We start from the raw sequence: 14,465 nt of genomic DNA, 5'->3' as shown, positions 1-14,465 counted from the left end.
CATTAAAGGGGAACCAGGTTACTATGAAAAGAAAAATAATTAGAAAGGTTTTTAGCTGTTTCTATATTTTATTGTATTGTACAGAACTACCTTAGCAACACCATTTTTGGAGCTTTCAAGTCTCTGTCGAAATCGAATGCCTGCCAGTGGAAAATTAAAGCAAGGCTGTTTCTATGACGTTAGTCAGACAAATAGGATCCACATGCATCAGCAGTCTTGTGAATGGAAACGGAGCTGGATGAACGAGCAAACGTTAACTCAGACAGACAGAAGAATAGAGTGGGCTTGGAAGGAGAGTTTTAATTGTATGAGTTGCCGTAGTTTTCATATTGCTCAGAGAGACTTCGCTTCTTGCCAGGCGTCTCCGCTCCTACGTCGGTGCGGGGATAGGTTTGGAGCTTGTGAATATCCTGGGAGAGTTTGCCCAGCACACAAGTGCTTAAGCCGGTGCAGCGCTTAGAAATGGGTCTTTCCAAGCTGTTAGGAACACAAGCAAACGTGCAGAAACAGGCTTACAGTAACTGTGGCATGCACATAGATATGAATAATTACATGCATGATGTTCTAAAATGTCATGCGTTAAATTAATATTTGAAATGCATGCTAACAGATTTAACAGGCATATGAAGATATCTCGTTCTAGTTGAGTTGTCATGCTATGCATGTTCAGTTTCTATGATATCTATCATGCAGGTTCTCTCCTGTTCTTTGACATCACGCTCTCTTCACTTTTATGACAAGGACACTTTCTTTCAGGCACATCATTTACTATTATTCTGAATAAATGGATGGATGAATTACTAACTGCAGTCCATGCATTAAGGGATTATGACAAAGAGTAGTTTTACATGAATTTCATTATATACCTTGATAAAAAACAATAAAGACCAAAGCTGGAGCTGTTGGGCTTATAAACAAAAGTGTGTTATATGTTGCTATGATAGATAGATAGATAGATATATAGATAGATAGATAGATAGATAGATAGATAGATAGATAGATAGATAGATAGATAGATAGATAGATAGATAGATAGATAGATAGATAGATAGATAGATAGATAGATAGATAGATAGATAGATAGATAGATACCACAGCCTTTATTAAACTGTATTATAATCAGGGTTAACTATAATACGATAATACCTAAAAATAATAAAAGGCATACCTGGTTCCATCAGCTGTTTGGTGGTCTTGCTCATCTGAAGTGATCTGCATGAACTCCTTGATAGCGCTGAGTAAACTTTGGGCATCATCATTCGATAGTGTGACTCCATCTGACATTGACTCCTTACTCGATCTGAAAATAAACATTTGATGAAGTAATCGCTCCGGTTCTGCAACATTGGTTTCACTCATTTCAAAAGCTAACATGAACCCAGTAGCATTTCTTTACATTCATAAGCTTGCAAACTGATCTTTGGGAATTTGAGGAAATTAAGTTTATAAATAAAAAAATCAAACATATTTGGTCAGTTATGGTAAACAAGGAAAACTGTTCTGCAGAAATAGTTTTGAACACATTAAAAAAATGAACATAATTCAAACAATCACAATGTTTTTTACCAGGTTAATATACTTTATTCTTTATGGAATAATGCCATAACTCTCACCTGGATGGAGCTGCCTGTGAGACGTATATCTGACAACTGATCAGCGCATAGGCAAGAAGGAGATTCCAGAGTTTCAGCATTGTCATGATTCCCTGTGAAAAACACATAGAATACAAACAAGGGAATCAAAATTGTTGCAAGGAAAAGTTTTTAAAATGTCCACAACATTTGATTCAAGTAAACATGATTTCTTATTAGTGCGGACTTACACATCTAGTGCATGCACTCACTGCTATGACTCTTCTCTCTCTCTCTCTCTCTCTCTCTCTCTCTCTCTCTCTCTCTCTCTCTCTCTCTCTCTCTCTCTCTCTCTCTCACTCTCTCTCTCTCTCAGAGCCGCTGAACTTGCGGAGCCTGATGGAATAGTTATTGGTGATATACTGACACTGGAAGCTTTGCCAGCAACTATAACAGCGGCTCTGTCCATTAGCAGAATTAGCTGCAGCCTATCATAAATAGTATAACGTCATCACACCAGCAAAGCTGCATCTCCCCACTGTTAGCACCCAGTATCCACCAGTACAGGTGGCTATCCAGTCTAGTCCTCACCTTCTCCAAAAAACACATATTCTGCTATTTATCTAACTCTTTAACAGTGACAGCATAATTTGAACAATCAACTAAAAAAACAGTCTTTTATCAATACTCACCGTGAGATAATAAATCTTCTAGTAATTAAGAAATGAAATGATAGTCTCACTTGTGAATCTGCTGAGCACTCTTTACAGCGCAGGGTTTTATATATGTCCCCCATGGGTGTCTTTATTGAGTGGTCATAGTCTATTGGCCAGTCAAATGGTTTTCCTCAAACTGCGAGCCAATCAGAAGTACTACGTCATGACAGCAGGCCAGTAAAAGAGCTTGTGCGTAAATGGCCTCAATAAATGGTCATCAGTGTGTTTAATTCACAAAAAACTGCCACCTATTTCAATGAGAAAAGAAAACCTCACTGTCATAGTTAGTTTTAATTCAAATGGTCAGAGAATTTAAACATAAATCAGCAGTGCCTCCGTTATTGAAATATGTGATTTGATATGTGATTCAATGTGATTTTTAATGTTGGGCCATTTCATCTGTAAGTGGTTGAGATGAACAAGGTTAGGGCTAATAAGAGGCACGAGATCCAAAGGTGTGCAGTACCTATTCGCATACAGTGGGGATAAGATTCAGCACATTTACGAAGACAGTAAATGTCCACAGTTGATTGATGTTTCATTACATATTACCAGATAGCAATGTCTTTAACCAAAAACAAAAACGTGTGACCTTTGTTGCAGTCACTCACTCAAGTTGCATTTTTAAATTGGCAAGAGGAACAGGGTCAAAGGTCAAGCGCATGGCTCAAATATTCATCAGTATGCCATCTAACAGACAAACAATTTACAATTTGAATGTTTCAATATAATATTGCCCCATTTGACACTGCTGAACAATGCAGAAGTGTGTCTGTAAATACCAGAGTCATTTGTATCCAACTTGTTATTAGATCTAGACATCAGTTAAAAGCACAAAAGCACAAAGTCGATTTTAACTTCCCATGCCTCTGCATCAAATTATATTTCTGACTTTTTCTGACTGTTTTGATCCTGTCTGTTTTCATATTTTATATGCAATAAGATAAAATAATGCCTTTCTTGAATGGGAATAGTGTCCATGGATAAACTAAACCTTCCCACAGAATGCAATAGTGTCCATCCGGTTTCTCTGCGCTAATTACTGTGCTGTTGGTCTCTGGCCATCTTGTAATTCCCCTTGTGTAACAATATTGGATGATGTATCATAAAGCGCCCTGCCTCCCAGTTCGTTTTTGCGTCACAAGGAAACTCATTAGTGTGGATGAGCCTTTTAGTACTATTGAGCAGACCTGCAGGCTCTAGTATACCAGAAGCCCTAAATTAGTCTCCAACAGCTCCATATGATGTCAGAAACTGCGCATGGAGGACTTAAGACTTTAGAGAAAGAGATTCCAACAATAAACACACACAAGGATTATTGTCTCATTTAAATGACCTTATACATATATTTAGTTAACTGTTCATCTCCCGCTTCTCATGGAATGTCAACCCAGTACAGCAGATATGTGCAGATAGAAAATCATGAGCATAGTACACCGATTCTGGATATCAGTGATGAAACTATCTTACTGTTTGAAAATTCACCAAAATGATTATAAATACACAAGTTAAAAGTCACGCTAACCATCTCTCAAACTCCGATAAGAAGGAGCTCTTCCTCCATGACAAGAGCCGCCTTACACGAGCCTGTGTAAAAGTAAATACTCTCCACAGTGTTTTGTACTCGAGCTGCTCCCAGGCCTTGGTTCACCACGGCCTGCTCTGATCAGTGACACGAGTTGAGGCAGAGAAATTACATTCCAAGGGGAAAAGTGTATTGTCAAGAATGCAATTATCTCACACTGTTCACAATCCCTAATGTTTGGCACAAATTGGCCTGAACAATTAATTGCAACACAGGAGAGCATTCATGACAGAGAGGGCAGTGTTATGCTCAGTGCAGTGATCATCAGTCTCAGCTGTGTCTGTGTGTGTCTTCTCCCAGAGAGAAGCACCATCTTGCATTTTTCGAACAGGCAGCAAGAGTAGATAATCAGCTGGAATGATACCACAGTTAGGCTATATACTGTATGCTCAATGTTTAAGTTGGTACATGAGGATTGTGGACATTTGAGCATATGGATCATTGTGAGGTGAAGTGTACATCGGTCCTCTGAATTTTCGCCCTTCTAAGCCTCCAGGCTAGTGTTGAATGTTGGAAGGCAAGCTGAACATCGAATAAGTCTTGACATTATACGGTCAGCTAGAAATAAAAAAAAAATGCTCCTTGTTCAAGAATGTAGACAGATCCTCAATAAGAGAGGAAGATAATTTTATTATTTATAACTAGAAAAGAGTCTACAACTGTTTTGGGAAGGGAGCAGTCTGACCAGGCAGAGACAGCTTCACACAAATAGCACTATGGTACCTGATCTGCAGGAATACCTTAGCATGACCACTCAACTCACCTCAGCATAACAGAGCCATTAAAAATGGCGGGAAATGTCAATGTGACTCCATTTGCACGATACTGTTGGCTTTTAAGATGAAATCAATTGCCAGGTTGTAAGTGAGAATGTTTTTCTTGATATCAGACAGACACAAATAGACAGTGGTTCATAGACACACACAGTTGGACAGCACTTTGGGGATGGGTTCTTTGGTTCAGTCCTAAAGTAGCAAGCGTTGTGAGTATGAAAATAAAGCAATTGTGGCATCGTTGGCTGGATGCCCTCTGAACCTGCACTGGAACTGTCAGAATGGAGGAAGCAGAAAATGAACAAGTTCGTAAGTTGATGAGAAACTTTACTGTCCCTGTTGTGGAAAATTATCTTTGGCTTGACCACCAAGTGTTAAAACACAGTGAAATTGTGAACACAGGGCAATGATGAGAACAAACAGCAACTGTGTGAAAACCTTGACTGTAATGGAAGTGAAGTGCCTGAAAAGTGTTTGCAGATCGGTCTCTGCACCTTCACAAAGAACATAAAATCACCCTCATTCCTTGCTCATGGATTACAAACATGAGATGAAGTATTAGCAAAGGGACTTACACCTGCTGCTCTCCATTAGAAAGCTCACCAAAGCTCGCATAATATTTAAACACCTGGCCGGTGGTTGCAGAGGGATTACAAGACCTCTTGATCTTCCTGCCACTTTCATTATGTTGTAGGGGGAAAAAAAGAGGTTCCGGACAGCATTAGTATTACCAGGGAAGGTCGGAAATTCAATTTTTCCCCATGCACTTGATAATTCCAGTCATCCGGATAGTAAATAATTTACTGTCAAACCACAGTAGACTAGGGACCCACCCAAACGAACATGCCACACAATGCCCTACAGTTTAGCTCAACAGGAAGAGTATCTTCAAATGGCCTTATAATGTATAGCGACTGATGCTGTTCCACCACACATACAGTAAATACATCAAATCCCATATATTGATCAGGAAATGAATACAATTATCCCAGGATAGGGGTATTATGACAATATGTAGGCGGGGTGACATCATCAGGGTTATTTTAAATGATTTATTGTTTATTTTTTATTTATTTTTTTCCAGATTAGATACAATTTTTGGGGTCAAGAAGTAAAAATGAAATTCCACACATGATCTGATAATATTTATCTCCTCTTTTTTTCCTTCCAGTTTCAATGTTTCCTGCCTTGTTGCTCCTCATATTACACCTGTATATTCTTGACATTTCCAAGAAGAAGCGGTCGTGATTATGTCAAATATGTCTTTCCATATTTCTTTTCCATTATTCTTTCCATGCCAAAATATGGTCAATGTTAACCACCTGGACACGCGTTGTGTCGCTGGTGTTTTGATTAATTCAACCGCGAACAAGATAATGCAACAGTGAGAACATGTTTATTTGATTAAATTTGACAGATGTGTTTAATGCTTCCAGAATAGCTTTTGAGTCTCTGGAGCTGGCAGGAAGCAAAGAAGTAATTTGCAAGAATGTCCTCATTAGGTAGCCCTAACAAATATGAATGATTGGGAGAGGTCTATAGGGAGGCCGTCTAAGAAAAAAGCTTACCAGCTGCCTCAGCAGGAAGGAATGGCTGGGTAAACAACTTCATGTCAGGTCAAGTTTAACTGATCACACAGCAGCATGGAGAGCATGCTCTACTAAAGTGCTAACTGTCTAGAGTTTAAAACCCCATTAATGAGATGATAGTTTCTTGGGTTAACCCTTACAAGCTCTATCCGTTCTCAACGACAGACCATATAGCAAAAACCTGTAGGCAAAACAATAAGTGAATTAATAAATAAATGTATAGTGAATACACTGTCAGTTTTATGTATGTATTAAAAAGTGTTACCTGTTTTTAGAACATCCACGCACAGTCCTGCAGTTTTTAGCCAACAGGTTTGAAAATCAAGCACACAACGAATGCACGTTTGGAATGTGGTGCCTGCCTTAACCTTCAACCTCTATAGTGCATGAACCTTCAACCTGTTTGAGTCAGGGAAACTGGATCAGCTTACTGGGGCAAAGTTTATTCATAAAAAAAAAAAATGTTTGGTTGCTTACACAATTTTTTTTTCTTTAAAATTTTTTTTTTTTCAAACATGAATGTGGCCATTATTTTAATAGTTCAGGATTGTATGCAAGATAACAGGTATGTTTATGCATGGCAGTGGCACTAATAGGCCATCACTCATTTTCGTTTCCTGTACCTTGCACATGTTTAAAATAAAAACATGAATATACGAACCTGTGTATTATTTGAATAGCTTAGTATTGAATGCACAATAAAGAGGTATGTTTATACACAGCACTAGGCCTAGTTTAATATAAAACACAAGTTTATACAATATATATAGTCGGGGGTCCCTGCTCCATCTCACTATCAGTTTGGGGGTCCTTGGCCTGAAAAACGTTGAAGACCCCTAGTTCATCAAACCCACTATTGAAGTTGTAAAAACACTGAGGCATTGAGATGCTTTTATAAATGTGCAAACCAGCGCTTTGATGCATGAACTCTTGCACAGGCAATAATTTACATCAGACACTTTTTTGTTCATATGAACTAAACTGGGCAGGATTGGCAACAGACCCATTCATATAAAGAGTTGAGACTGTAATATCATGTTTAAACAAGAAAATGAACTAGATGAACATACCAAAACATAAATGAATTCAATACAGTGACAATCATGCAGAAAGAAATACTTTGAAGTTGTATTATTGTGGCGGTATTGTGTCTTACTTTTTCCTGCTTCTGCGTTGAGAAAGTTGTCAATATCTCCTCACATGTGTGTGTACTGAAAAATAAATACTGTTCCACTATATTGTTAAAGCAATGGATTTAGAATCACAAAAATAATCTATTAAATGTTTTTCGCTTGGGTGTGTTTGTTCATTTGGTTGATCTTTAGCTCTGAAAATTAGATTTGTTTTTTCTAAAAAGCTCGCCTTAAGCAATAGTTACTTTGACCACTACACACAGATGGAGCATACACAAATTAATTACATTTGAGGGAAGGAAAATATTATTTGAACCTTACTGAATGTGAGTTTGTTAATATTAAACGTTTAAGATGAATAGGCAGGTTCAGTAGTCACAATAGCTTGTAAGTCAGTTAATTAGCTGTCCCACCGACCACCCAAGAAGCCATTACCATGTTTCTTTTTCATTTATAGCTTATTTGTGGTCTGAATTAAGATTTATGTGAGCACGCAAAGAACAAAGAACAAGCTGCACTTAAACTCACGTCCACAATGACAAATGTAACTAAATGGCTTGCAGATTCCTGCCTTCACCTGAATGTTAAAAAGACTGTTTGTATGTTCTCCACAAAGAGGGCTTGCAAAGTGCCACTGGTGAATCTGACACTACAGGTAGTGTCAGATTTTAAATATTTACGAATTGTTATTGATTCTAATCTAATCAGGTAAAACATGTGACAAAGGTCGTAAAATTGAATCTCATGAATTTTAAATACATAAGACACTGTCTAACCATGCAAGCTGCAACATTGTATTTTAATGAAATGATTATTCCCCCATCTGACCTACTGCTGAACCAGCTGAGCACAAGCCAGCAGCACAACATTCAAATATATTCATATTCTCCATAAACAAGCTCTAAAAACACTTGATAAAAAACCCAAAAGTCACCATCACTGCAATATTCTCACCAAAAACCATATCCTGAGTTGGGAGAACACCATTAAATTCACTGATGTGTCTGGTTTTAAAAATGTTACATGGCTTCTCTGTGAAGGCAGCACACTCGTGGAATGCTCTGCCACCACACATACGCGCACAAAACACATGCAAAACATGCAAGCAGAACCTTAAGGAATGGCTTGTTGCCAATCAGGTATGCAAGCGTTGATGTGCTTTCTGTCCTGCCTGCTTGTTTCGCCTACATCTGCATTTCTCTTGATCAGTGTTGCTATTTTCCATTTTTTGATGTGTATGTTATGTGCTTCAGTGTTCTACTGTATATGTGCTTGTACTGTAGGTGGGTTTGTTCTGCATGCTGCAGCCTGTTATGTCTGCTCTGCTTTAATGTCCTACACTTTTCTTCTGTATTGGTTTTGTCGATACGTTTGCTGTTCGTTTGTCTATGAATTTTAATTATGTTTCCATTTGAGACTTTGTTATTTCAGGCTGCCTTAAAACACCTGGCCGGGGGCAGCAGATGTAAATTAGCCTCTCTGGCTAACTCTGGCTCACTTACAGTTCAACTGTCGATTGGTGTGCATTGTCCCTGACAAATAAATAAATAAACAAACAATAAACAAACAAAGCTAATTCAGCCATTGATATAATGTCTAACTCCACTTCCCAGAAATACACGTCTACCTCAAACTTTAACATGGTCTATACACAACATACTGAACATAAAAGCAAGGGTTGGTAATGTTGGCAATTGTCCAACTGAAAAATCCAGCCTGCTGTTGCAAACTCTTTCCCAATAAAAATAACGAGTCACTAAATCTAGCGAGAAAATTCATTCAATAAAATATTGCAGGGATGCATTTTGTAAGCAAACTCCAGAAGTTAGCCCCGCCCAGAAAATAAGATCTGTGGCAAGTTTATGATACTTTTTACATGTATTGTGACCAAGCATCGTCTTTAAATATTCCATTACATCAGAGTGATTCTCCCTTTGCTTAGCCAGTCAAACGTCACACTGGAGTTCTTTTAGCATAGTTTTCTATTTGAGTTTGAAACTGTTAATCCTTTTTATGACCTAAGCAGCACCTCCCTACTGGGAGCTGCCTTTAAACTGTGTCTGCATTTCTGTCTGTGATTTCCTTGAAACAATGGGTGACTCTGTGCCCACCGGTTTAATCCAGCCCACTCTCCCCTACTATAGGTTAATATGTTGTATTTAATGTGATCCTACTGACATGTTTGATGTCAGTCTGTCTACTGCTCGTGCACGTGCTATTTAAGCATCAAAGCGCTCGTCTTGAGCCAACGTTTTACAACTTTCATATCGCTTGGATTAAGTGCAGTGTGACCAAGTGCATTTCATGGTGCGTGTCCCCCTTATGTATGTTCATTAAAAGCTGCCCAAAAACCCAACCGATAGCCACCGAAATGATGCGGCTTATTGATCAAGTGCAGAACAAAGTTCACCAATAGTTGACACGGACTTTTCTGGCCAATCTTTGCTTTAGAGGCGGGGGATAGACAGTGTGCGAGATGATACATATGCGCTTCAGCTCTTCTGAGGAGAAGCCAAAGTCGGCAGAGGTAGTCTCGAGGTGGAAGAGAGATTGTTTTGAGAAAGATGGTTTCAATTCAATCGCAATCTCTGGCGCCGGTGTCCTGCGGACAGGCTCTTCTCGGTGTGGGCTGTTTGGCTGTCGCCCTCCTCGCTTTTCTGCTGGTTCGCCAGCTCGTCAAGCAGAGAAGACCACCGGGCTTTCCTCCTGGTCCATCTACCATCCCTGTGATAGGAAACATTATATCTTTGGCCACCGAGCCGCACGTCTTCCTCAAGAAGCAGAGCGAAGTTCATGGACAGGTAACGATTCGGACTCGTTTTTATGGCTGCAGTGCTTTTACAACTCTGCAAACTTTGCAGTGCATGACCTTATGCCAGATGATCAGACTTGCATGACACACACACGCACGCACACACACACACACACACACACACACACGTACGAGCAAAAGAGACTCGCTCTAACATTTTCTCTGCAGCATTTGGAGGTGAATAACCGACAAAATCAGGGGCTGCCGAAAAGCACACAGAGTTTCTTTTGGTGGCAAGTTGTGCTTTTTAATGTTAGACATCATTTAAGTGCAGAGCTGGATATCTTGTAAATGGAGAGATAACCTTAAATATATGGGTCAGTCTGTCTCATTCACTCACTGTCTGGTTCAGGGAAGTTTAACTGGCTCATGAAAACCCACTTTGGACACGAGTGACAAAGAGCGGGATATGAGCAAAATGTTGCATCATGGCTACAACTGTGGTATTAATCTCACATATCTTGACACAAGGCATTCATTTGCATAGAACGGTCTGCAAATAACAAAAGTACAGTGCTCATGTCGCAACGTGTACCTTTCAGATTTTCAGTCTGGACCTGGGAGGCATCCTGACGGTGGTGTTAACTGGATATGACTGTGTCAGGGAATGCCTCTACAATCAAAGCGAGGTGTTTGCTGATCGCCCATCGCTGCCTTTATTCATGAAAATGACCAAAATGGGTGGTAAGATGATGTCATAAGAATGCAATGCATACTATTTCTCATGCAACAGTATCTGAATCATTGCAGTTGCCATGACATAAGCTCATCTGCTTTACGTCTTTCTCCACCTTCCAAAGGGCTTCTCAATTGTAAATATGGCAAAGCCTGGATTGAACACCGTAAACTGGCTTGCAACTCTTTCCGTTACTTCGGCAGCGGCCAGAAAGAGTTCGAGAGGAAGATCTCAGAGGAGTGCATGTTCTTCGTCGATGCCATTGACGAACACAAGGGAAAACCCTTTAACCCCAAACACCTGGTAACCAACGCCGTGTCCAACATCACCAACCTGATCATTTTCGGTCAGCGTTTCACTTACGATGACCGCGACTTCCAGCACATGATGGAGCTATTTAGTGAGAACGTGGAGCTAGCAGTGAGCGGCTGGGCCCTCCTCTACAACGCCTTCCCTTGGATGGAGTATGTGCCCTTTGGGAAACACCAGAAGCTGTTCCGCAATGCTGCTGAGGTGTACGACTTCTTGCTGCAGGTTATAAAGCGTTTTTCACAGGGCAGGGTGCCACATGTGCCTCGCCACTATGTTGATGCCTATTTGGATGAGTTGGAGCGGAGCGCAGGAGAACCCGACTCCTCTTTTTCCTATGAGAACCTCATCTATTCAGTGGGTGAGCTCATTATTGCTGGCACAGAGACCACGACTAATACCCTGCGCTGGGCCATGCTGTACATGGCTCTCTACCCCAACATACAAGGTCAGTTATAGTAGAAGCCACATCCCGATATGACAACATTTGACCCAGAGAGAGATTTGATGGACATCTGTTTATCGGCTCCTCTAAATGTAATGCTTGTGTAAATGTTCCGCATGAATAAACGCCTGATGCCATCTGTTTTTCTCTTCAAAGACAGGGTGCACAGGGAGATCGACAGCGTGCTGGCCAATGAGAGGGCACCCACGTGGGAGGACAAACAGAAGATGCCCTATGTGGAGGCTGTTCTGCACGAGATCCTTCGCTTCTGCAACATTGTCCCCCTCGGTATTTTCCGTGCCACCTCCGAGGATGCAAACGTCAACGGGTACACAATTCCCAAAGGCACCATGGTGATCACAAACCTCTATTCAGTGCACTTTGACGAGAAGTACTGGACCGATCCAGGTGCTTTCTCACCACAGAGGTTTCTGGACAGCAATGGTAACTTTGTGAGGCGTGAGGCCTTCCTGCCATTCTCCCTGGGTTAGTCTCTCTGTTTCTCTTAGATTCCAATACTCTTGATGAAAATGATTGTGGCTTTAGGTTCTTTGATGAGTGAAACTGGAAGGTAATCACAGTATGTCCCAGGTCAGTGGTGACCTCAAATCAAATGCTGCCAAGCCATAAACATAAAACTCAACTGAAACACATGAATGTGCATCAGCGAGAGGTCTTAAAGACACTAAATTCTGTCTTCAGCTTAATTTTTCTCAGTGCAAACTACTTCCCCCTATAAATGAAATAGAAATGTAAAACTGTATGTATCATGTATACATACCAGCATCCCATCTACATAACTCCATACCCACCTTTGCATTACAAGACTAAATAAAATAAATACCCTGTGTTGAGATTAGAGCCAAAATATATTCTCTCATCTCTCTTTTGTCATGTTCTATACAGTCCGTTACGATCACAGTTCATTGGCCGATAAGCATCCATAACATCCCCAAATTCAAAAGAAACATCTGTTAAAAACCAAATGTGTTTCCTTCAGCTGTCGCATATATTTATGATTTTCATTTTGTTCAAGTTCCTGTTCTCATTTGTTCCCTCATCTGTAGCGTTTGTGTTCCCCAATGTCTTTCTTGTATTTTTGAGGACAGATGTGTCTGTGTGTGTATGAGAGAGTCTAAATGAAAGAACTTTCTTTTTTTTTCAGGGAGGCGGTGCTGCCTGGGCGAACAGCTGGCCAGGATGGAGATGTTCCTCTTCTTCACCACTTTGCTGCAGAGGTTTCATCTTCACTTCCCTCCAGGAAGCATTCCCAGTGTCACTCCCAAACTGGGCATGACCTTACAGCCCAAACCTTACTCCATCTGTGCTGTCCGCAGGCAGCAGAAAAGTCCCTGCTTTGGAGACACTCCTTATCACAATTAGCCAAACAAGAATTAAATACAGCTTGTTCAAATATTCAAGCCAGAATTGAACTAGTTTGCAGAGCAATGCAACCACATGATACAGGTGCATAACGCTGTATCGCTCTGGACTGTAGCGTCCAGTTCCTGTGCATCACAGTTTTTCCAAAGTAGCTCTTTACATATGAACATTTCATTCAGTTTATACAATTACTATTGAATTATTTGACTGAGCAATATATGCATGTTTGCACAATACTTTTAAGCAGCAATGGAGGCGACAAAACTGTGTGCTGAAAGACATACCGGGAACAATTGATTTAGTTCTCTGTAGCTCAGGGTTGCTCTGACTCCAGAAAGTGAAATGTCTATGAACCTTGGTGCAGGTAGTGATGTCAATTATTGATAGTAAGTACACCTATGATGGATCATAGCCCTGTCCCCCAGACAGCTTCAGGTCAGACAAATGACACCACTTGTGGAGTAACGTGTGGAGCGAAATGTGACTTTCAAAGAAAGTTCTGAATACTGTGTGTTGGACATGGGCCATCACCTGAACAGACTCTGACCCTTCCTCTAGGGATTGCTCACTCTGGAAAATATGTCTCTTGGAAGGCAAATGCAACTCTGGTGGATTTCTAGAAACTGACTGTGCAACACTGGTTTCTGCTAAATGGTGTTTATCAGTACGAACAGAGTACTGCATTTATGTTTGAGGTTCACTTTTGTTTGTCCTTTTGTTTTTGCAATACTGGTGGTATGAGTTTTGTGTTGTGTGTATTCATAAAGTCTTTTTCTTAAGATATTTAAAACATGCCATGTCATCTTTTAGCTGCTGCTAAATTGCTAAAACCCAACACTAAAATGTACAAAGATCGCATATTTATTACTTAAGTGTTATCCACATGTTAAGACCCCAGATTATCCCTTTCGGTACTTGCAGAATAATTTCAATAGGAGTATGCCTATTAACCCAAGACAGCTGAGTCACCTATGTTCTAAATTTGCCTCTCTCTCTCTCTCTCTCTGTCTGTCTCCCCCCCTTTGCACTGCTCTGCTCCCAGTAGAATACACTCGGACTTCAACACATTACGTGCTTTTTCTTCTGTGGCTTATTCACAAATTGAGCAGACACAGACAACATTCGCATCAATGTGGAGTTTCATGCGACCTGGTGAATGAAAGTTCAATACTCTGTCTCATTTCAGCTCAGTTTTTCTCGACACCAACTCCTGAGGAAAATATCTGGTTCTTTAGCTGCTAAACGCTCCCCTATGTTCACCCAATAGTCGCTGGCTGCCGTTTGGTGCTGGAGAGGTAGAGTACAGTGGGTTTTCAGAACGTTTTTGCCAAAAATAGGGTCCCGCTTCCGCCAAAAAAATGACACTCATCATGTCTGAGGGTGTGTGATCTTTAGCAACCTCTTTCCTGTCATATGCACCGGTTTGAGCCTTTGTTAACGTAAAACATTTTTCTAACAGCCGCTTTAAAGGCT

At 40.4% G+C, this 14,465-nt stretch overlaps 2 protein-coding genes across 2 annotated transcripts; one reads left to right on the top strand and one right to left on the bottom strand.

Moving 5' to 3' along the window:
* Window positions 1-299: 299 nt before the first annotated feature.
* On the bottom strand, window positions 300-1,699 carry calca (calcitonin/calcitonin-related polypeptide, alpha; the record flags this gene model as incomplete). Its single annotated transcript, XM_079295790.1, has 3 exons — window positions 300-477; window positions 1,169-1,300; window positions 1,614-1,699. 3 exons carry the CDS (start codon window positions 1,697-1,699, stop codon window positions 300-302), a joined length of 396 nt encoding a protein of 131 aa, XP_079151916.1.
* Window positions 1,700-9,931: 8,232 nt separating this feature from the next.
* On the top strand, window positions 9,932-12,992 carry cyp2r1 (cytochrome P450, family 2, subfamily R, polypeptide 1; the record flags this gene model as incomplete). Its single annotated transcript, XM_079285692.1, has 5 exons — window positions 9,932-10,168; window positions 10,722-10,863; window positions 10,980-11,616; window positions 11,770-12,095; window positions 12,775-12,992. 5 exons carry the CDS (start codon window positions 9,932-9,934, stop codon window positions 12,990-12,992), a joined length of 1,560 nt encoding a protein of 519 aa, XP_079141818.1.
* Between the last annotated feature and the right edge of the window lie 1,473 nt (window positions 12,993-14,465).

This window comes from Melanostigma gelatinosum (assembly GCF_949748355.1).
Source record: "Melanostigma gelatinosum genome assembly, chromosome: 2".
NCBI classification, from domain to species: Eukaryota; Metazoa; Chordata; class Actinopteri; order Perciformes; family Zoarcidae; genus Melanostigma; species Melanostigma gelatinosum.
Note: the sequence above shows the minus strand (reverse complement) of the source record. Positions and strands in the feature narration are given on the sequence as shown.